Source organism: Rhea americana, unplaced genomic scaffold (genome assembly GCF_003343005.1).
Source record: "Rhea americana isolate MKP2758 unplaced genomic scaffold, rheAme1 scaffold_17, whole genome shotgun sequence".
Lineage (NCBI taxonomy): Eukaryota > Metazoa > Chordata > Aves > Rheiformes > Rheidae > Rhea > Rhea americana.
In genome coordinates, this window is record NW_028185816.1 from 4394949 (window position 1) to 4418637 (window position 23689).

At 40.5% G+C, this 23689-nt stretch overlaps 1 protein-coding gene across 2 annotated transcripts in view; it reads right to left on the bottom strand.

Moving 5' to 3' along the window:
* Positions 1-389: 389 nt before the first annotated feature.
* BBOX1 (gamma-butyrobetaine hydroxylase 1) overlaps positions 390-23689 on the bottom strand; it is a 43897-nt gene continuing 20597 nt past the window's right edge. For both annotated transcript variants that reach the window (XM_085300891.1, XM_085300890.1), the window contains exons 4-8: positions 13826-14024; positions 6311-6416; positions 3783-3979; positions 3036-3202; positions 390-1019 (exon numbers count right to left, since the gene is read on the bottom strand). In XM_085300891.1, the coding sequence (XP_085157017.1) occupies positions 844-1019; positions 3036-3202; positions 3783-3979; positions 6311-6416; positions 13826-14024 (845 nt within the window). In that variant the 3' untranslated portion in view covers positions 390-843. The remainder of the gene's footprint in view (positions 1020-3035; positions 3203-3782; positions 3980-6310; positions 6417-13825; positions 14025-23689) is intronic.

Genomic DNA, 23689 nt, shown 5'->3' on the forward strand with positions numbered 1-23689 from the left:
TCAGAACAAGTTTATCAAAGGTGTGCTCCTGTATTTGATGTATCAAATATGGATCTAGGTTCAATCCTTGCTTCTCTGTTAGATGCTGAGTCAATAACTGACTTTTTGTGCTGGGTCATTTCTTGTAAAATGGAATCAGCATTCCTCTTCCCAAATTCACTCAGAMGTCTGCCTGCTCTGAAGACCTTCACTACATCTATGCACAGCAGCCAACCCTATCTGCAGCCTCTACACTGAAATTTATTTCTATTCACAATGCAGAGGAAAATTAATATGACATTCTCAGACGGTTTAATGGTTCTGGGCTTATGGGACTAGAAGTATAGTAAAGGTAATTTGTTGCTGTGACAATAATAATCTGTAAATTGGAATATACACAAGAAAACATGTGTTGAATAAGGAGAACTTTTTATTAAAGTGTGGCTCCATCTAGCAAGGTGACCGTACACAAATAACTCCAAAGCAGTGATTATTTTTTTTGATAATGAAGTTTGGTTATTATTTATGCAATACAGAATGCTTCTCTGAAAAGCTTTCTAGGGAGCATAGACATATTTGTTACAGTAAATCAAGGTGTTCTGATACCCAATCAGCCCTATAAACTGATAGCAACATGCAAAACTACTTCCAAGATCAAAAAGCAAATGAATTAACTGAGGTAGCAATGCTTTTATAGGTTCAAAGGTTAGGGCATAGATAAATCTTAAATTGTTATGAATAGTGGGATTCTTAAAGGCTTATGGAACTCAAAAATATTTTCTTGATGTTGGTTTCTGGAAACAAAATATATTGGGTATTTTTCTTTGCCTTTTTAAAGGGTAGATAGCCTAGTTTTTGCTCCTTCTAGTCAGAAGGAAGCTCAGTTGTGTCCAGGAGCTTCTTCCGCAGGAGCCGGAGCCTGGACATGACCACGTCCCAGTCTGCGTAGGCCCCCTCCAGGTGGCGAGTCACTGTGGCTCCCGACTGGTAGCTTCGGCGACCATGAAGCAGGCGCCAGTTATCAAATGTTATTATGTCCCCTGTAACAAGATTGCACAAAGTTTAATATTCGCTATGGCGTGCTTCATTCCTTCAAATAGATAACGTTGGGGCAGATTTGTGTCAACAGTTAGGGAGTGATAATTTCCAATAGCTCAGAAGGGAGATCTCTGCAAGCACACAGGGACTCTACAGCAGCTTTAATTTAGCTGCTCATCCTCAGAGGGAGAAGGCAGGACCCTTTTGAACTCTACGTCTTTTGTTGTATAACCAGGAGTTTGGCTTATCCTACAGACAGATTGCGAAGAAACCAGCTGGGATATCTTAGATAAAAAAATTAGAAAAGCTTCTTTATAAGAAGGAGACTGATTAAAAAGAGCATCTGCCAGTAAAAGACACTGAATGTTTCTTCCTAGAGGCCAGGAAGTATGGAGAAATAGAGTCTGCTGAAGTCGTGTGAGAAAGATGAGACCTAAATAACATACACTACAATAAGTCGCCTTTTATTTGAAATTTTCTTGATTGATCCATGTATTTTCCATTTGGAAGAAAYCGTGTTGAAGCACAGGGGTGATGCAGGATACGGGGCTGAGCCAGGCGTCCGTAAGTGGGGCCAAGCCAAGGGCTGCTGACTTGCCCAGCTGGCAGGCACCAGCGGTGGGAAGTGCGATGCAGTGGGAATCCCCGTGGGCAAAAGCTCGCCACCAGCACAGCGGCGGCCGCGGGGATCCTCGGGAAGGACGAGGGCCCAAGGTCACTAGAAGAAATCTCACTGGATCACTCTGGCACTTCCTATATTGTAYGCCCCCGTGTTGCTATGCTTGTTAGAAGAATCTTAAGAGTACAAAATCAAGCCATCAAAAGTTAGGAAATGACATAATTAAGCTGGCTTGTCATTTCAGTTTTTCTCCCRTTTGTGTCACCATTACGATAAACTTCTGATTACATAATCTTGTACTATTTCTTTCCTTCTCTCTCTCCCCTCTACCACTCTTTTGTGCATTAATTGATGGGATAGATGGTACCAATGTTATGTACAGTACTAATTTTACCGTTTATTATGTGCTCTTAYAATTTATTTTACTGCATGTTCCCAATAGAGAGTGATTAATTTCCTCATAGACATTTTCAAGGTACTTACATTGTAGTATGCGAGGCAGTCAGATACATTAATTAATTTACTTTTGTAACATCTCTGAGATGAGAAATTATTAATACTTCTAGATACTTAGAAAGAACAGAGATTAAGGCCAAAGCTGTTAAATATATGCAAAGATTGACTTTTAAAGAGGAAAGGGCATTTTTTCCAGCATGTTTTATGTTCAGAGCACAGCCTTGTACCACTACAGCTGGAGTTGAGAGCACTTAGCACTTCTGCAAATCTGCCTCCAGATATCTTGCACAAGCTGCTCAGAAAAAGCAGCCTAACAGCCCTGGATTTTCATAAGTCATCTAGCATTATGCAGGCATTCAGCGTCTAAGCACAAAAGACAACTGAACTCCCTAGAGTGCTGTTCAGCTTCTTTCACCATAATGTATCTGCATCGTTTTCTAGATGTTTTGAAATTCCAACAGCAACTGTGATGTTGCCCTACTAGCAAGTTGAAGTGTCATAATGAAAGCCATAGCATTTTGCATAACGTCTGTACTCTGCATCAAACGAAACAGAGGAAAAAATATGTTGTTATGGATCATTTCATGAGCAGACACTGAATTACAATGGCACTGTAGCCTTAGATCTGGCATTTCCTAACTGTGGAGCTATTGATATGAGAACTTAAATTTTCCTATTTCATATGGGTTTTCAATGTCATATAAGATACACTGGACTATTCAATACAGCATGCATCCCTCCACCCCTTTTTTTTCCTTTGTAGTTTAAGARTAGCAGAAGGCATGTGTGAAATGACTGTAAGACTACAGTATGAAATGAWATAGGTGATAAAAGGACTGAAATTTCCTTTCACTACCAGAATAATGCTACCTGCCCAAGTGTGTTGACTATCAGGAAAAGCATGTGAAAAATCATTGCAAACAGAAGCATTTCACTCACTGACCTGGTTTCATCTTGTAAGTAAACTTGTGTTCGGTGCTGTTTAATAAATCATCAAATTCCTTTAGAGCTGCATAAAATGGCTGCACGTTCTCAGCTGGTACGTCAAACACAGTGTCTCTTGTTGCGTTATTATAATTGATGCGAACGGCTCGGCCGCTGCCATCTGTGCTGTGAGACAGAGGGGGAAGCGTTACTGTGTTGTTACTGAAACGTTTTACCGTGGTTAAAGAGCAATGGAAGTCTCCTGTGAAATTGCACTGTGCTTCTCCAGTGAGATGCAACGTTGTGCCCAGGGGTGCTCCCACGGCACGCAGTTCCTTCCTTCTAGCCTGCTACTGCGTTGGAATTTGAGGAGCAAATTCCTTCTAAGCAGGAGCTGTGAGGATCACAAGGAAGCGTATACTTAACACACTTAATTCTACGTACTTTGAATGTTGAATCGTAAGCTTTTTAAATACAGAAGTGATTAGGAGCATTTAAATTTGAGATGTTTATAATACAGCTCTTTAATCGGAAAGCTTCCAATTACGCCCTCTCGTCGGCAGGGCGCGGATGCCCAGGGACTAGAGCGCAGCTGCAAAGGCAGCCGCTGCACCGGGAGCGCAGGACAAGGCGGCGGGGACCGAGTCCAAACCGGGTCTCCCCACAAGGTGGCAGGAATGGACCGTCTCCTACCCACATGCAGTCCACGATGCACCGTTTTTACCATTTTTTTTTCCAACGTAACTGTGTTTTTGAACCTACTCACTCTATGATCCTTTGTTTGCATTGCATAGCAAAATCACAGTAGTCGACTCCAACATCTGTATAGTCTATGGCAGTAGAGGACAGGATCCGAAATGCTTGAGGATTTTGTTTCTTCAGCTTGTTGGCTACATGAAATCCATCTACAACTTCACTTTCACCTCCTGCAGCTGTTTGCTTTATACAGTGAAGAAACTGAACCTGTAACGAAGTGACAGCTCATTACAAGAATTAGCTTGCATATTTAACATTTCATTAGCATCATCCCTCATATCTTTCTTTTTTTTTTAAAAAAAAAAAAAAGTGAAACATGGAGTTTGCATTACTGCAGTTTCACAGCTGTCTGACACCATTATCACAAAGGCATAAAATCAAAGTAGCATGTTTTTAAAGCCATCTCATTTGGGATATCTTCTGTTACTTGAGATCTCTGTTTATTTCCTGTGAGTCAACTGCAAAGCTCTGGGGTCACTTTTTTCTTTTCTGAATCACTGTTCACTGTGGTCATATAATTTTAAATGCAGTACAGTCTCCCTCCTTATCTCCACAAAGAAGATTATTTTTCTCTTGCAGAAACTAAAGTCATTGTCAATTATCTGCTCACAAGAGGAAAACATGGCTTGTGGAAGGCAACAGGCCCAGGATCTCTATAATAAAATAGGATTAAGAAAGTTTAATTTCACTTCACTATATATATATATATATATATATAAAAAGTTAAGAAGTTGGGCAAGATTGAGCAAGAAGTCTACATTGGTGCAACAGAAAACAGAGTTTAAATCTGAATTACTGACCTAGGTAGTCAAACTCCTGATGACATTAAAAAGTTCAGGATTATGCAAAGTGTAACATTTTGTCTCGGTGTAACTAAACAAAATCTCTTCCTCATACCAACACAGCCTCCATTAAAACCTCAAAACTTTATTTCTGAGACCATTTTTCTGGGAGAAAATAAAACAGAGGAGGAGGAAGAGAGGATAGAGTTTGCACCAGTCYCCTTTTTGCATATTTTAGGAATAGTAATTCACCAAATTACTACTCCTCTAATCTCCTTTCCCGGAAAGGATAAAAGCTAGTTTATTCTTGCAGTGAAGCAGCTCTCTGCCCTCCTGTGGGTCGCGCTTGCTCCGGTCGACACAAGGCTGGGTAGGCAGCCCGTACAGGCAGCACGAGGCAACCTGTGCTCTCCTTAAGCAGTGCAACCTGCCTCCTCTCCACGTGAGGTCAAACAGGGCTCGAACGTCCTTCGTGGTGAACTGGCCCKGCAGAAAGCTTCAAAGGGAGCATTTAGTTCAAATGAGAACGTAGCTTCAYGTTCTAGGGAGCTAGTGCTTTTATGAGATCTAATAATGACTTTGTTTTAGGACATCCCTTGGAAAAACAGTTGCAAGATCAAAACCTAGGCAATCCTGAAGCTATTTTTATAGGAGGGATACCTGAAACTAACCATCATCCATTTGCAAACATTATTTCAGATTTTTTTATTAAATATCTTAAGTGTTCAAATATTGTAATAACCAGAAAAATTAAGAAAACATCTAGACAATGTTAAAAAACAAAGTGCTTCCGCAGTTTTATTTCATACAAGCATTTTGTATGAAAAGGTTAGGCTCATTTTCTAATGTTTTACAGTGGTATGTGAACTTTGGCACAGACAAGATAGTGAGCTAATTCACATCTGTTCCCTAGCAATGAAGCCATATTCTTATTCCACATTAATGAATAGCACCTAAATGAGTTTAACAGGTAATGTTAGTTTGAAATATTTGGCACTTACTCACAGACAAATCACATAAGTATTTTGTTTAATTATAGAAGCAACTGATACAAAATATCCAAAAAACTTCAGAAGGGGAAGTTGCAGTTATGAAGGTTAGAGATGCAAACTTCCACGGGATTATCTTTGCTCCTTTGTACATGCTCATCTTGCTTTTCAGATCTCTGATGAATTATCTGGATTAGGATTTGATATGATAGTGACGAGGTGAGAATATATTTCCTGTGATTAAAGTGGTGGTTTTCCAGCTTTACAGAAAGCCCCTGTCTCATCTGTTATGAAAGGGTGACTAAGTGTCTAATGTTATTGAGTTAGTAAAAGAGAGAATATAACATCTTAACCACATTTCCTCTGATTTGTTCACCTCCTGAGTTGAGCAGACTTGTCCTACAGCTTCACAGCTCGGCTCTAGCATTTAGGCACCCAACTTCTTCAATAAAATGAAAGCAGTCTCAAAAATGCATACAGGACCCTAATGCTCTCTTTCCCCTATGGAAAAATTCTCAATACTTTGTGGGTTTCTATTTAAAAATTATGGGACACAAATTTATGGTGTTATGCAGAACTTATATGTATACATTGCTTACACATGTATTTATTTTTAGATACAGATTAATATCTATATTTTTGTATTGCTCCTTTAAACCAAAATTCAGAGTCACCAGAACTAACCTTACTCTAATTCATATGTCACACTATAGGAACAATTCCCTTGCCTTGTCTGCATTGTGGAAAATATGGTAGGTTCCTCTTACCCCAGGTGGATGCTGTAGAACAGGGTAATCAGTGTGAAAACTTAGCTTCCCGCTTGTATAAGCCACATTGTTAGCATCTGTTTTGTCTTGCACTTGCCAAGTTGGTCTTTATAATGAAAGGGAACAGACAAAACACATTAAAACAGCCAGCCAATACACCAGACAGCACACACTATGAAATCACAACGAAAAGAGCTATTCCACCCCTGATGAACATTAAAATGCTGTAAAATTACAAGGAAATGATTTGGCAGTGTCCTCCACAGCGAAGACGAAGTATTTCAGCAAAGCTGGCAATTCTGTTTTAACCAGCCTTAGATTCACGCTAGCCACCAAGCGTGCAGAGGAACATGGGACCACGATGCTCTTCCTAGAAGACTGACAGCTTTCCTTTGCCAGAGGTGGTACTTTGCTGAAGGCAAAGATCCGACGAAGAAACTAATAAAGAGGTACCTTTTCATTATCAACTTTCCATTTTTTCCTGCCAGATTAGAGTATGTTATCAATGAAATATGAAATTGTTAAAGCTATGAATTTTTCCCCAAAAATTAATTTTAAAGCTTAATGATCTTGGAAAAATACAGAGTAACCTTTGCAGTGAGCTATTTGCTGTGAGTTGCGTATTTGCCGTTAAAGGAAAATGTCTTGATGGAAGACTTTGGAACTTCTTCCCTTTCTCTGATATTCTTTCTCAGAATTAGCCCCATTTGGGCTTACTATAGTTTATCTGTCTTGAAATCTAACAAAATTCAGTAAGAAAGTTTACTGACAATTGCAAAACAAAACAAAACAAAAAAAACACAAAGAAACCCCCTCAAAACTCCAAACCTAAAACAAAATCAATCCCCTACCTCAACTTAGTTATATAACAGACATGAATATACCTAATCGCAGCACAATCAAAATCTGTTTCAAGTAACACATCAGGCAGGAGAATTTAAGACCAAGAATAACATTTTTTGTTTGCACAGGATTTACATGATCGAGGACAGTTCTCAGCAAATACATGATATAGATCCAGACATATGTCTGGGAAAGTGTAAGTTACCATACACAGTCCATGTAATCATAGGAGCATGAATAATTTAAAAGAAAAATAAGAAACTCATTTTCCCTTGTGAATTATTACAGACTGAATATATTACATTTTGCAGGTGGTGTGTGTCAAGTATTACTTCCTAATAGTACTTAAAATAAGGAGCTGAAGAATGTGTAGACAAAAACGATTTACATACAGTATGCAAACACTTTTATTCTAGGAGTAATATTTAGCATAGGAACTATGCTAAATACGAAAAAATCAGCCTTACTTGGTTGAGGCATTAACTGAGCTAAAGTAACTGAGTAAAGAGTAAAGTCGCAGGGAGAGCTGTTAACATTAAGAGCCCAAGAAGTGAAGGACGAAAATGTGGACAATGTCAGAGGACTCTAGTCCCGGGGAGAGAAGAGCAAAGCAGGCTGCGAGGGTTTATGGCTTAGTAATGAGAGTCAGATTTCAACATCAGTTGCACAGGTTACGTAGCAGGATATTTGGTACCAACTAAGTGTAGCAATTTTTTTCATTAAGTAAAAACATGAGCTCAGCGTTCCAGAGCAGAAAACTGGTCCGTTCGTTGCATCTTTAACTTTGGAACGTGGTTGCATTAGGAACTGAAGTCACACTTAAATCATCTGATCTTGTGCTTTATTACAAAACCCTAAGYCTCTTTCACAAAGAGGTTTGGGAAGCCAAGCCTTTCGAGAGGTGCAGACCAACTACTGCACACAGATTATGAGGGATGCAAAGGAAGCGCCTCACGCCACCGCAAGCCTTAAATAAGGTTTTGGAGTAGAGGAGAAGCACAAGTTCTAGGGCAGAAGACTTGAGAAATAAATTGTAATATGACTTGACAACTTCTTAATATAGTTATGTCGCAGTAATGTAATAAAGAAAAAGGTTAATCTGAAAATCCCTTGATGTTGTTATATGCTGATACAGATAATGTTTAATTTTCCCTAGTAATGACACATTTCATAGCACGTACTAGGCATCCATGCAAGAAAAATGCTTGTGTTTTTTCCATTTGTCAGGGCAGTATTCATTACTATTACATTTTAATGAAAATTCATGGCTCACTTGAGGTATTTGTTTTATTTGGCAAGCTTGCCAGTTTTAATTTTATCTTTTTATTTACAGTGTTTGGTAGGTCTTGCATTTGGCTGCTAGTGAAATAGTAGGGGAATTACCAACAATTATTATTTTATTACAGTTGTAAAAAAATACCTCAGAATTGTATGTGAGTAATAAATGAACTTCTGTGTTAGAGGTGAAGAGAAGGATTGAAAAATGCTGGTCTAGAGTCTGCTTTTAAGACTGAAACTCAATAGTGTTTTTGCTACTGCAAGGAGTATGCAAGAACATTAAGACCAGATGCTATAATAACCTGCTGAAGTTATTCATATCTGAAGATACAACAAGTTATTTTTGGAGAAAAGGTACTATGGAGACAGAACAATTTTCTCATCTGTAGCATTTTTAGACTGAATTCTATATATATATAATGGTGTGTGGGGGGGTATATAATGGTATGTATAAATGGCACCAAAACAAAAAAACTTGCTCCTTAGAAAATATTTGTGGAAAAAAAATCACATGAAAATCAAAAAAATAAGCCAAAATCATTAAATAAAGTATTTTTCAACATTTTGCATAAGGAATTACACATTTAACAAACCCTGGTTTATTAAGCCACTTGAACACAATTCTGTAGCTGTTTTCTGATATGTTTAGCATGCTGCCACTTCATAAAAAATTTGCATTAAAACATCTGAAACTATTTTTGTGACCTAAATTTTTTAAAAGTATTTATGGATCAGTTCTTAAACCATTAAAGCCAACATAAAATGCAAGTCACTCTAACATGGAGGACCAAGTTAAAGTTCATTCACAATTTCAACACAACAGTTATGCTTGTATTTTCCAATGCTTGATAAATTCTGTGTCCCCTCTCCCTTTTAGCAGGACAACCTCTGGTCCAAAGACTCATCTAATAAAATATTTCAAAATATTAATCATTAACATCACCAGGAGGGTGATGAGAGCAGCTGAACATTGCTAAATATGTTTTGTTGCAATACGTGTGCCTGTATGTGTGTGCATGCATGATAGGGAGAAAGGAGACTTATTTGCAGCAAGACAGCAGCTATTTTGAGATTTAATATTTTGCAACCCAACTTTTTATTTTACAGTTTTTGTGATGAGGGAGACTCCTTTTAAACAGAGAGAAAAAATAAACCTATAAGAATTTACAATGCATTGAGGACTAAATGCTCAAAAAACGTATCTCAGTTAGGTCTGCAAATGGATGACACTTGTTGACATAACATTTTTCCCATAAACTTCACCCAATGTTGTCAGGGGCAGGGTGTCTCGTAATAATGACTTGAATAAGCTTTGAGTCAAGGTTCGTATACCAAATAATAAGCTCTTCTTGTATGYATCCTTTGGAGGATAACTAAGCTGTACAATTCTGGAAGCTTACCTTTGTGTTACTATAACCATTATTTTTAATGTGTATACTTTTATTATACAGGCTTAAGAAAGGAACCCTTGCACAATGTCTTTGAGACAGCTAAACAATGTTCTGATTTGGAAAAATGAAAGCCAAGCTTTGGGACACTTGCCCAAAATCCAGCTCAGCGCAGGCTGGCTCTGACTTCTCAGCCAGCTTGCCATTATGAGTATACAGTTACTTTCTCTCCTTGCAAGCTGGCAACCTGTTCTGACAACAAACGTGTTCAACAGTTTCTTTTTTCCACAGAAAGTCTGGGCTCTGTGTGTGATACAACGTTCATACTACCAATCCACCTCTTTTATAACTGCACGTTTCCTTTAGTATTGGTGGATAGGCTTTTTTTTATTTTTATTTATTTATTTATTTTTATTTTTATTAGATACTGCTCTGTAGATAAGTTGTTGAAGGCACTATGTGACAGAGCTGTTTTTTGTTACTTGAAATCCAGACTAGTCTGCAAAACTGCTCTTTGAATTTCACACTTTCTTTGRCCTCATGTTCTTCAGATTTTAATATAAGGCCAATTCAACCCAATCATAGAAACATACTTAACAACTATCAGATGATCTAGAGTAAACTTAACTATGGTGGTTTATTTAGCATGATGTAAACCAAATTTCAGAATTTCCAAATACTCCAGGTGAATTTAAAAAGAAAAACGAAACAAAAATCTCAAATAAAACTACTGAAATATTCCTATGTTTTCTTTCAAATGCAGAATTACTGGTCAACTGGAAAACTTTGGTAATGCTGAAATTCTCTTTCTGCATCCTTACCAATATATAAATGAATTAACAAATATATTTTGAAAAAACAAAGAGACTTGCAAACTTTCTTCCTTTCATTCATGATGCAATGTCCTAGCCAATTACCTTCCTTTACTGTAGACCCCAAGACTTAAATAAACATATAAGAATAAGGTTTAATCAACACAAAATAGTAAATCTGATTTAAACTGTGCTGCAGTGAAAGCACTTCTAAAAAATATTTGCTCAGACAGAGTGGACTGAGGCCAAACCTCAGCCAAGAGCTGGTATGGAACAGAAATGGGGGGGGGGAGGCTCTTAATAGTGTGTGATCTGTGTTAAAATGTGTTTCATGTATCAAAGACTCAGAACTCGTCCAGACAAATTATTTTGATTGAAACCATCTTTAAAAACACCAAAAATATTCATTCAAGCTGACTTTTGACAATGGAAGCATTCATTTAATATTACTGTTTATAATCCTATTAGGCAAGAGTCATTGAGACTCGAGGCTTGGGTTTTTAATAAGAAAATGTTCTGATGACACAACTGATAAACTGTTAAGTCTGTTAGGGTAGTCTGAATCTTTCATTAGCTGGACTTACTCAAGTAAAATATACCTTAATAGTCAATGCACATTTATACATTTAAGAGATTCTGAAGAGAGTCCCTTAACGTAGTACAGAAGATGCAACAGCAATCACAAGTTGGATGCTGAAGTAATAAAAATTCAAATAGATAATTGGCAGTAATTTTAAACAGCAAGGATGATAAAAAGACAGACTGCTAAGAGATTCTTTCATCTTTTGAGACTGCTGAGATAATCTCAAAAACTTTTGAATGTCTTAGTGAAAAAAATATTACAGGGCCCAGTCTATGGATAACAGGTAAACATAGTGGGCAGTCGTGAAGAATTTTAGTAAGAAAGATCTAAAGATAATTTCTAGTTTTAGGATCTAGGAACTTCTAAATTCAGCCATTTGTTGAATGTAACTTATGAAAGCTCTTAAAAATCCTATTGTAACCCAAGTGCAAATCCATTATATATGTTAGAACTTCCTTGCTCATTTGTTTTTTCTGGGGTATTGTGTAGATGTTCCACATTTTCCTTTATCAGTATGCTTTAACAAGGAACCAAAATTGTTTGTTACTTGGAGCTTGCTGTATTTGTTTTGAACTGTCAAAATAGCTGTACAGTTTCACACTGCTGCCCAGATAGGAGAAGAACAAATGTTTCATATTCCTTCAGACACCGGCAGAGCTGTGAAACACCCTAAGATACATTCAGAAATTGATGTCCTGAAGAATTTCCTATTGTCTGTTATTAAAATCATGTCAAAACAGAAAYGGAAAGCGATACCATTATTAAAATGATGCACTTTTAAAAATGAGATATATAGTGGTCTGCCWAAGACAAGTGCTTGATATTAGGAACACATTTAACTGCAGAAAATATTTACTCTCCTTGGATGAGGTTTCCAAATGGATTAGGGGATTTTGTTCCTGCCAGTTTCAGTAGGATTAACATGACGGAATCCTAGTTATGTTTGAAAATCACTTTTCCTTCTATCTCAGTAAGTAGAAAGGTGGGGGGAACTAAATGAAAGGACATTACCTTAACATCATGCACATTATATATTTTTTCTTTAAATATATAAAATATTTATCTTGGCTTCTGGAACTGACAAAACAAGTTTTATAATATTCTTGGTATTTTAAAGCAGTTATTCTCTCCATGCTCTCTTTTTGGATGACAATGGAAAAAGTCTTTTAAAATAATATAATTCTCACAGGCTAACTATTCTATGTGCTGTGAGTTTACTTATGTCTCTGCTAATTTCAAAGAGACCTCTTGAGCCAGCTTTCCATATTTTAAATGGGGAAAACTCTTGCAAAAAACGGCTGACTTGCAACCTAAGAAGTGCAATTAGGCGGCTATAGTTCATATTTTATCAAGGGAAATATGGCCATGTCCACACCGGTTTCTTGCTGAGCTCTTGTTAGTTTTGAAGTAAACTGCCAGGTTCCTAATGGAGGCTAATATGCAGAATAGCGGGTTTTGCGTCTCTCTTATTGCAGCACATTTTCTTTGGTGAAACTTGTAAAATCAAATTAGTAGTTATCTCAAAATAATAATCTTTGCTGTTGCTCTCCACTAGAGGTGAYGAATGGACTAATGTATGATCTGTTAATAAGCCACAGCCCAAGTGAGGAAAACATTTCTCAGATGCAAACCCAGACTGATAATAYGTTAGTGAATGATTCCTAACTTAGCAACTTTCTGACTTAGTGAGGTTTGGATTGACATAGATTTGAATCATGAAATATTTTTTTCAGAAATATTGAAACAGAGTAAGAAAGAAAAGCATAGCAGGCTTTGTTCATATATATGAAATACATATTTAAGGAGCAAGCTCCTCCTSTCTGTATTCATGTAACTTAATTTCAGGGCTCACGTGTGAGTGTGCCTGAGAGCAGCAGTATACCTAAGTTTAGCTAAGAACAGAGCCCTGTAGCTAGAGGGGCAGAAAGTAGCATAAAAATGATGGAAATCAGATCAGAAGCAACTTCTGCACTGCTAGAAGTTGCTATTGTATCACAATAGCTAATTTTCTGCCTTTCAGAACTTCTTTAGGAAGCCTGAAAGCCAGCAGTGTCATCAACRACATCATTTTCCATAGTTAATTATGGAACTACTTTCCTTTGACAAAATGCAGATGTTGTAATAAGGCTTAATAAGAAGTATAATAGCACAAAGAAAGATTCTTCTCAGAGACAATAACTTCACCTGAGTTTTAGCTATTTGCTGGGCTGGAATTCAGGCTAAGAAAACATTCAGTACAAATACGCTCCCTCACTTCAGCAGGGAGCRTGACTGAGGATTTGCTTCATTTTGTTCCATGGTATAGACAAGGAGGGCTGTCTTGTAGTTATCTTGTATTTGGCATCTGTTTTCAGGCATTTTTTCTTTTCTCAGCAGTTGCTGTTGCTGCTGTTCTTCATTACATATCCTGCCTGTGACAATAAAGCAATCCTCTTATACAGGATGTTTAATTTACATCATGTTTTCTAAGGTGCAGATAACAAAAATGTTCATCCTATTTTAATAAATTAGTCCACAACAAGGTCCAGCAACCTGAAATGAAATATATCCGAGGTGACCACGCAGCTGRCAAAGCAAGGACATGAAAAAAAAACAAAACCAAAAGACTCACCCATAAAATGTGAGACGCAGGAAACCAATCCTTTGGCCAAGTTTAACCAGCTCTCCCTGCCTAGTAGGGGCTCCTGTCAGTAGCACAATTCCTACTTTCTTTAGGGTGCACAGCCACTTGTACGCGCTTTCATCATTGCACAAGACTTCTTCAAAAGGCAGTTCAGGAAGCTGCAAGTCCGAGCCCCAGTACTCACATTCTGAAAGGAAGGAAGTAGAGAAGCAAGCTCTTAGCTATTTTAGCAAAGCTCAGGACTTAGTTCAAGTAGGAACTTAATGTAATTTTTATGCATTTCTGTATTTGCCATTAATCCTGCAGTCCACCATCTGAACTAGGGTCCCTGAGCTTGCCTGGATAACAAGCAATCTTAATGACAAAGCGCAGCAAAATATTGCAGAGTGGAAGGTATTTTAAATCATAATTTGAAAGGGATATTTTACTTTTAATAATCTATGAGGAATGCGTTTCCCTTTTCATATCTGTATTAGTGAACCACAAGCATGAAAATTTTTGAAACTCTGACTACTTTTAAAGTTTCTCATCTAGATAACATAAAGAACAAAAATAGCACAGGAGAGCCTTGAGATTTCAGTCAAGGGTATTGCTGTATGGATACATAATAAAAAAAGATTACACTCCATATGCAGGCTAGGAAAAGATATACATCAGTATAACAGCTTAGAAGCAGAGTAACTAAATCAATTACATAAATGGCCAATCAATTTGTTTTTTGGTAAATTTGTCTTTGTGAAATTACATCTAGTTCTGTTAAACTCTGCTGGCTCATGTCATTCATTGTCTTTTCTCTGCAGAAGATTTGTGAATATTGTTGTTATTTCAGGTGGAAGCAATTAAGAGCCCAAGACGTTAACAAGCCTGTGCACCGCTAGGATGTGAAGAAAGCAATAGAAAGATTGAGTCAAGAGAAAGAGGTTATGTTCTGGCTATTCTCAAACAAAATTAATTATGAAGACACATAGCTAGACTGAAAGAATTACTATTTTCTACCACAATCAGATGTTTGCTTGCTGAATAGCATTACAAAAATGAATGCAGGTTTCCCTGCAGCCATCTGCCCCTACAGGCAGGTACAGACTACCCAGCAGGCTGGAAAGGGTGCTGGAGCCTTCAGCCAGCTCTCCCTATCCTTCCTCTTGCTCCCAAGCCTGGGCCAGTGCGTGGTGTGGACCTGGGCACTTCCCCAGGTGGCTGTGTGGCATCTCCAGGCAGCACCACCTGGCTTGGTGGAGAAGCAAATACTGCCTCCGAATCCAAGCCTGAGCCCACATCCCTGCAAACTCAAACAGGATCCATTAAACTACAGCACTTTAACAAGCCTCTGAGAGTACCCTAAGGAGTTCTAATGAGCACAGTTACTTTACCTCCTGTATGTGATACCTGCAACATGAATACTCATTAGCAGTGTGGCAGGAAAAATGTATTTTCTAAGGCATAAAATAGCTCAAATCTGTTGTTACAGTGACATTGCTGCACATGCATCTGAGCTAGAAGTGAGCTGCAGAAGCCACTTGCACCTGGCTAAGGGAGCAGGGCAGGATCAGAGCAAGTGCATCACTTGTGTCACTGACTTTTCAAAGTGATAAATAGAATTCAGTCATCAAAGCTATAAATTCATTAAAATCTATGTAGCTTTAAAATTTAATGTTGCTTAGTCTCATTATTTTATGTATTTCAAGCTGCCTGAATACTACTAAACCCCTATCTTTTTTTTCTAACAGTATATCCATACTTGAATCTAGGTAAATGTATTTTTAATGCCTGATCAAGTCTTATGACTACTTTCCAATGTCACGGTTTCATAATGGTTATTAACTTCCATTTCATAATGCTTTTCTTTACCCTGCACTCTGGCTGAGTTGGAGAGTTCCCAAACAGATAAATCACCTAACACAGAGGCTGGTTCCCCTGAGAGAGGTGAAATAAGATATTCGATTGTAACTAGAAGAAACAATGACTTTTGCTTAACTGTGTTATTTTCTCTCTTTTTGAGGAATAATGTATTCTGCAGACAACATGTTCCATTTGTGGAAAATACTTATGGGAGAAACAGACACAAACATGCAGTGGACAGAAGAAAGTAGTAACAGTATTGTGGAATCTGGGCAGATTTTTCATATTGCGAAGGACTACACAATCCAAAATTCGTCTTTCAAAGTGAGTAACTTCAGAATTTATGCCTACAATATTTTCCATTCAGCAAAATTGTATGACATACAATATGGCACACAATATGGCATAATCCTGACTTTGATCAGGATTATGGTGCTTGAAGTGATACCTGGAAAGGCAAAGCTTCTTACATGTCTAGCCTGCAAAAGACTGAGGCAGATGGAGACTAAGCCTCCAGGCATGCTATGGGAAGATATACCAGAATGGTGGCTGTGAACAAGATAAATCCCATCTGACCTGCTGTAAGCACTTGGATGCGTCCTCCTCTGGATTTGGCTCCACCTAGGGAGAATACACAATTCCTCTAGCGCTAATCCTGGTATCTGGTCAGCACTGAAGGCAAGGTGAGGATTGAGTCCTAACTTWATTACTCTGGTCCAGGTCTCAGGGCAAAGTCCTTGGTTGTCCCTTCTGTCTCCCAGCAGCATATGCTTGCTGTAACTCCTGGTATATCACTACAGTCACTTGAGACTGCATTGGCAATGAGAACAGCATCCTCTGCATTAGATGGGAAGAGGACAGCTTCTGCCAGATGGAGGGTGAGTAAAGTCAGGACCTCAGCTGAGGATATCTAACTGTGTGTTCCCATTGGGTATTTTTGCTCTGCTTTGCTTAAAAACCCCATGTCTAGACATGGAGGCATGAGAACACCTGGATTCTGGTTGCCCTTAATTAGATATTGGGATGTGCATTTATTTATTTCTCACTTGTTTTACTCCCATTTTCTGTTCTCTTTCTTCTTTCTTTCAGCCTTTTTCTGCACCTTTGCTTCTTTATTCTCAGTGAGGTGACCTTAGATTTTGAGGTCTTGACTCAGGTAGACATGTCAAGGCTRCATTTTTTTCCTCTCTCACTGCATCTTGAATATAAAGGGAGGAGGATATTCTTATCAATGGATTTAATGAAGAATTCTCTTCTTTCACAGACTCATTTGTTTTAGCTTGTATTGAGGGCACTCTGAACTCCTGTGAGAGTCACAGAAATGCCCCAAATACTTAGAGTGCTGTAGTCACTTCACAAGCATCTAAAAATAGCTTTCCTTTCCTCCCTCCCTTCTGACCCAGAATAGGAATCTCGTTCCTTCCACTTAATTCCTTCTACTTTCATGCAATATTCATCTTTCTCCATGTAACATATGGATACATGGAGGTTAGAGGTTTAGTGCTTTTCCTCTCTCACTACAGTTTATTTTCAGGAATTTTGACCACTCGTGAAACAAACCTGAAGTTTATTTTTAACAGTGCAGACAGCATGGTAGAGAGCACTGTCATTATTTAGATGTAGTCATTTAAATTCCTGTCTCAGCAAAATGAAACAGAAGGAACTGCTGTGGGAGAGACTTGGCCTACTCCCTATCCAGCARGTATGCGCTGCATTAGCTCAGTATGCAAACCAGAGGGATGCAGGAGATGTACCAGCACTTCTCCAGGGGATGATACAAACTGCCAAGACTCACTGTAGGGGTTCAGAATTGTAACAAGGTGAGAAAGCGAGCAGCCTCTTCCCCACCCTGGCYTTACCAGCTCCTACAAGCCTTGCACAGAAGCTTTGCATGACCTGGCCTATGAAGGAGAAGTGCTAAGCAGGAGAGTAGCCTTCCTGCTTCACATTGCTGCTGACACTTTCCCTCCAAAGAGCATGCAGGAAAGGAGAGCAAGAGCTTTGGTTCTTGTGATCCATGAAAGGAAGTTGCAGCCACTTAGGCCAGAAGAAATAAATTTCAGAAGTATCCCTTGGAAATCTTGCCAAGGTTTGGGGTTTTCTTTTTGTGCATGTGTGCTTTTTATTTTTTTATTTTTGTTTTAAAGTGGGAATGAACTCATAGATTATCTATTGTGCAAACATGTGGAGGCCATCAAAGAGACTTGAAAATGTAGAGTCATGGCCTTAATTACATAGCCATACACCTCATAGCAATGTAGCCAAAGCAGTGGCCTTTTGCATCCATAGCACAGAAGCAGATTAAACAAGATACAGGTGCTTACTTTGAACCCAAATACAGTGTACTCAGACAGCTTAATCAGTGACTGTGTATAAGCATGCTACAACACTTTAACACTACTAATACTAAATTCACCAGTTAGTATTTGGAAGCAGCACCCACACAGACCCTCTGTCAACAGATACAGCTCTACAGGCCTTGGGCTGCAGGGAGTGCTTGGTGCCTCTCCGTGAGGCCTGGGCTCACAGTAAGCATTCCTGCAGAAGGTGTGCTGTTGTTGACGAGTTATGTCATCAGGTAAAGGAGTTAYAGGAAAAAGTCAGTAGGTTGCGTAGCATCTGAGAAGATGAGCAAGAGCTAGACAGAGTATTCTTGGAGACCATACAGCTCCAAGAGTCCCAGCCCCTCACAGCAGTGAMGTTGCCGGAGGACTCTGTGCTGTGTGAAATGGTACATTATAGCACTGTAGAAGAAGGCTGGAAACAGGTCACTTCTTGTAGAAGGAGAAAGATTATTACTTCTCCTGAGGAGCTGCAATTGAGGAACAAGTTTAATGCCCTCCAGGCTGTGGAGGAGCTAGCCATGGCTTCAAGGGAAGCAACTGGGCCAACAGACCCTGTGCCATGTGGGAACACTCAGAAGAAGTGGCCAGTGACTGCTGTGGGTGACTCCCTGCTGCAGAGGACAGAGGCACCTATCTGCCAACCTGACCTCTTGTCTAGAGACGTTTGTTGCCTGCCAGGGGCTTGAATGTGAGACATCATGGTAAGACTGCCAAGGCTTGTCCTTATGTTGGACTATTACCCTCTGCTGCTCTTCCATATGGGTACTAATGATACCAAGGACAAATTGGAAATCATCAAACAGGATTTCAGAGCTATGGGGATGGTGGGGGCAGGGTACCACAAGGTAGGATCTGGGAGCTCATGTCATTTTCTTCTCAATCCTGCTAATGAGGGGCAAGGATGGGAGGAAGAGTAGACGGATTTTCCAAGTTAACAACTGGCCGTGCTGGTGTTGGCAACATAGTTTTGGCTCCTGTGACCATGGGATCCTATTTGAAGATCAACAACTGATGAGAGAAGATGGAATTCACCTTCTAAGTGGGGCATGCATGTCTTTGCCAACTGGCTGGCCAGCCTGGTAAGCAGGGCTTTAAACTAGGAAAGATGGGGAAAGGGGAGAGCTACAGAGACAGGATAGTCAGCAAAACACAGCTCAGGTAAGGATGTCTCCAGTGGGTGCATGTAGCTGGGGAAGTATATATGGGACATGACTGTGGAGGATATTCTTGCCCCCCTCCTGGGAAACCTGCCTGCCCCATTACCTATCTCAAATGCCTGTACTCCAATGCATGCAGCATGGTGCACGCAGGAAGAATTAGAGAGCTGTGTGAGATTGCAGGGCCATGATCTCWCTGCAATTACAGAGACATGGTGGGATAGCTCACATGACTGGAATGCTGTCRTGGATTGCTATACGCTTTTTATGAAAGACAGGCCAGGAAGGCGAGGTGGTAGAGTTGCTCTTTATGTGAGAGAGCAACTGGAATKTATTGAGCTCTGCCTAGGGGCAGATCAAGAGTGAGTCAAAAGCTTATGGGTAAAGATTAAAGYGCAAGCTAACATGGACAACACTCTAGCTTTACTACAGGRCACCTGATCAGGAAGAGGAAATCGATGAGGCCTTCTGCAGACAGCTGGAAGTAGCCTCATAATCACAGGCTCTGGTTCTCATGGGGGACTTCAACCACCCTGGTATCTGCTGGAAAGATAGTACAGTGAGTCACAGACAGTCCAGGAGGCTCCTGCAGAGCACTGATGATAACTTTTTGACACAGGTGGCAGAGGAGCCAACAAGGAGAGGTGTGCTGCTGGACCTTGTACTAATAATCCAAGAAGGATTGGTTGGAGATGTGAAGGCTGGGGGCAGCTTTGGCTGCAGTGACCCWGAGATGGTGGAGTTCAGGATCCTGCATAGAGGAAGCAGGGCAGTAAGTAGGACCACAACTCTGGACTTYAGGAGAGCAAACTTCAGCCTCTTCAGAAACCTGCTCGAAGGAATCCCATGGGTTAGAGCCCTAGAAGGAAGGGCGAGGGGGGTTCAAGACAGCTGGTTAACAGTCAAGCATCACTTCCTCCAAGCTCAAGACTGGTGCATCCCTATGAGTAAGAAGTCAAGCAGAGGGGGCAAGAGACCTGCATGGATGAGCAAAGAGCTCCTGGCAAAACTCAAACAAAAGAAGGAAGTACACAGAATGTAGAAAAAGGAACAGGCCACRTGGGAGGAATAGAGGAACATTGTCACAGTATGCAGGGATATGATGAGAACGACTAAGGCCCATTTGGAATTAAATCTGRCAAGGGATATTAAATCTGGCAAGAGATGTCAAGGATGATAAGAAGGACTTCTCTGAATACATCAGTAGCAAAAGGAAGACTAGGGAGAATGTGGGCCTGCTGCTGAATGGGGTGGGTGCCCTGTGATGAAGGACACAGAGAAGGCAGAGTTACTGAAAGCAGTAAAGACTGAAGCAAAGAAGGTAAAGGCCATCCCTCAGGAATCCCAAGCCCTGGAGACAAGAGAGAGTCTGGAAAAAGGAAGATTTTCTCTTGGTCATGGAGGATCAGGTTAGAGATAATTTAGACAACTTGATATCCACTGATGAGATGCACCCACGAGTGCTGAGGGAGCTGGCRGATGTTATTGCTAGGCAATAACATTGAAAGGTCAAGGAGAACTGGAGAGGTGCCTGAGGASTGGAAGAAAGCCCATGTCACTCCAGTCTTCAGAAAAGGCAAGAAGGAGGACCCAGGAAACTACAGGCCAGTCAGCCTCACCTCCATCCCTGGAAAAGTGATGGAACAGCTCATCCTGGATGTCATCTCTAAGCATGTAGAGGAAGAGAAGGTGACCAGGAGTAGTCAACAAAGATTCACCAAGGGGAAATCCTGCTTGACCAATCTGAGAGCCTTCTAGGATGGAATGACTGGCCGGGTAGATGAGGGGAGAGCAGTGGATGTTGTCTACCTTGACTTCAGCAAGGCTTCTGACACTGTCTCCCATAACATCCTCCTAGGTAAGCTCAGGAAGTGCAGGTTAGATGARTGGACAGTGAGGTGGATGGAGAACTGGCTGAAAGGCAGAGCTCAGAGGGTTGTCAGCAGTGGTGCAAAGTCTAGTTGAAGGCCTGTAGCTAGTAATGTCCCCCAGGGGTCAGTACTGGGTCCAGTCTTGTTCAACTTATTCGTCGGTGACCTAGATGAAGGGACAGACTGTGTCCTCAGCAAGTTTGCTGATGATACCAAGCTGGGAGGAGTGGCTGACACACCAGAGGGCTGTGCTGCCATTCAGAGAGACCTGGACAGGCTGGAGTGTTGGTTGGAGAAAAACCTCATGAAGTTCAACAAAGGCAAGTGCAGGGTCCTGCACCTGGGGAGGAAGAACTCCATGCACCAGTACAAGCTGGGGGCTGACCTTCTGGAGAGCAGCTCTGCAGAGAAGGACCTGGGAGTGCTGGTGGACAAGCTGACTGTGAGCCAGCAATGTGCCCCTGTGGCCAGGAAGGCCAATGGTCTCCTGGGGTGCATTAGGAAGAGTGCTGCCAGCAGGWYGAGGGAGGTGATCCTGCCCCTCTACTCAGCCCTGGGGAGGCCTCATCTCGAGTMCTGYRTCCAGTTCTGGGCTCCCCAGGACAAGAGAGACATGGAGCTACTGGAGAGAGTCCAGCGGAGGGCTACGAGAATGATCAGAGGACTGGAGTACCTGCCCTACGAGGGATAGCTGCGAGACCTGGGACTCTTTAGCTTGGSGAAGAGAAGACTGAGAGGGGATCTTATCMAAGTATACATATACCTTGAGGGGAGTGTCAAGAAGATGAGGTTGGACTCTTCAGTGGTGCCCAGCAACAGGACWAGAGGCAACGGGCACAAACTGAGACACAGGAAGTTCTAGCTGAATATGAGGAAGAATTTCTTCACTGTGAGAGTGACAGAGCACTGGAGCAAGTTTCCCAGAGAGGTTGTGGAGTCTCCTTTTCTGGAGATATTCAAAACCTGCCTGGACACGATCCTGTGCAACCTGCTCTAGGTGACCCTGCTTGAGCAGGGGGGTTGGACTAGATGATCTCAAGAGGCCTCTTCTAACCTCAACCATTCTCTGATTGTGTGATTCTGTAACATACCTAAGAATAAGTATATATGCCTATAATAGGCAGCCACAAAGAAGAAACAAACTTGTGTATCTACATAAAARAAGTGCAAAAAGCACAGCTAAATAGTAAAATCCTAAAGAGAAAAACTAAGCCTGCAGAGTAGACAAGAAAGGTGCCTGGTGAAACCAAAATAATCCCACAGAACCAGGAAAAAAAAAAAAACCCTAGTGATAAAAACAAGACATTTCTGTCAAGAGCATGTGAGTCATCCCCTCTCTCTTCCCTCCCCTTCTTTTATTAAAGGACAGATGTGAAGAGTTAAACACCAGCAATGAGTGAGGAAAGAGAAGAAGGACAACATCTCACTTTTGTTCTGCCTTTCTTCATCAAAAAAAGAGCTCTAAAATCTGAGCACCTGGAAAGCTGTACCACAAAGATCTAGAGCCACTACTGCTACATGGGATCAGCTCAGTGTGTTTTAAATTCATGACTAGTTCAGGATAAGCTTGTTAAGGACTAACTGTCTATGTGTGCACAGTGACTAAGGACTAATGATTAGCAGTGAGCATTGTTAATGAAAGTCAATTTAGGAAAGCTGTTTTGACTCTTCGAACAGGTCTGATGGCTTCTAAATACATTATAGACTCCTTAAGTCCCTGACACATGTGAGAGTTTATATACAAACATAGATTCRGTTGTAACAGAAAAGAAAGTTTTTTGTATTTCTGAATCAAACGCAACAGCATCACCATATTCCCACAGTACTTCCAAATAGAGAGGATGCTAGAGCAGGCACAAGGAAGCAGGGCTCCTGCTTGGGCAAACAGGGGAGGTAAGAAGGCATGTAAAAAGAAAATGGAAGGGTTCAGTCTCAAATCAGTCCTGATGTATGTGCAGTTAGTGACTGCCTTTCCAAGCAGTGGAGATTAGCAAGCTCAGCACACAAAAATTATCATAGTCTTGAAACTTGAAAAAAAAAGACTCTCCTATGAAAACCAGACATATGGATTAGACCATAACCTCATCAGGGTTAGGTAAACATAATTACTGAAGACTCCAAACAAGACCTGACATACTCTTTCTGTAAGGACTCACTCACATAAGAGGGAGGAAAAAAAACCCACCACCACCACCAAAAAAAAAAACCCTCTTGGAGGTACTACAACAGATTAAGCACAGGATCAGGTAACTGCTTGGGGTCACCTGAAGTAATCCAACCAGCCAACGGGGTCATGAGAGGTCACGTGCTGACTTTTATGCTTGGAGTTTTGCTGTAAGAAGTCACTAGAGATTCAGCACATGCTCCGAAGGTGGCTTCAGGGTCATAGGGGGGGCCACATTTATTAGCGAACAGGGGTCATTAGAACTGAGGCACTGCCTAGTGCTCAGTGTCACCAATTAGGGCTCAGAGTTACCAGCAGTCAAATGCTCACCAGTGCCTGAGTAACCCACAAGGCCTAATTGGTGACTCTCACAGAGGTCTCCTAGGTGAGAGTTTGACCTCTAGTAACCCCCAAGGCCTAATTGGTGACCTCAGGTGACCCCCACAGAGGTCTTCTAGGTGAGAGTTTGACCTCTA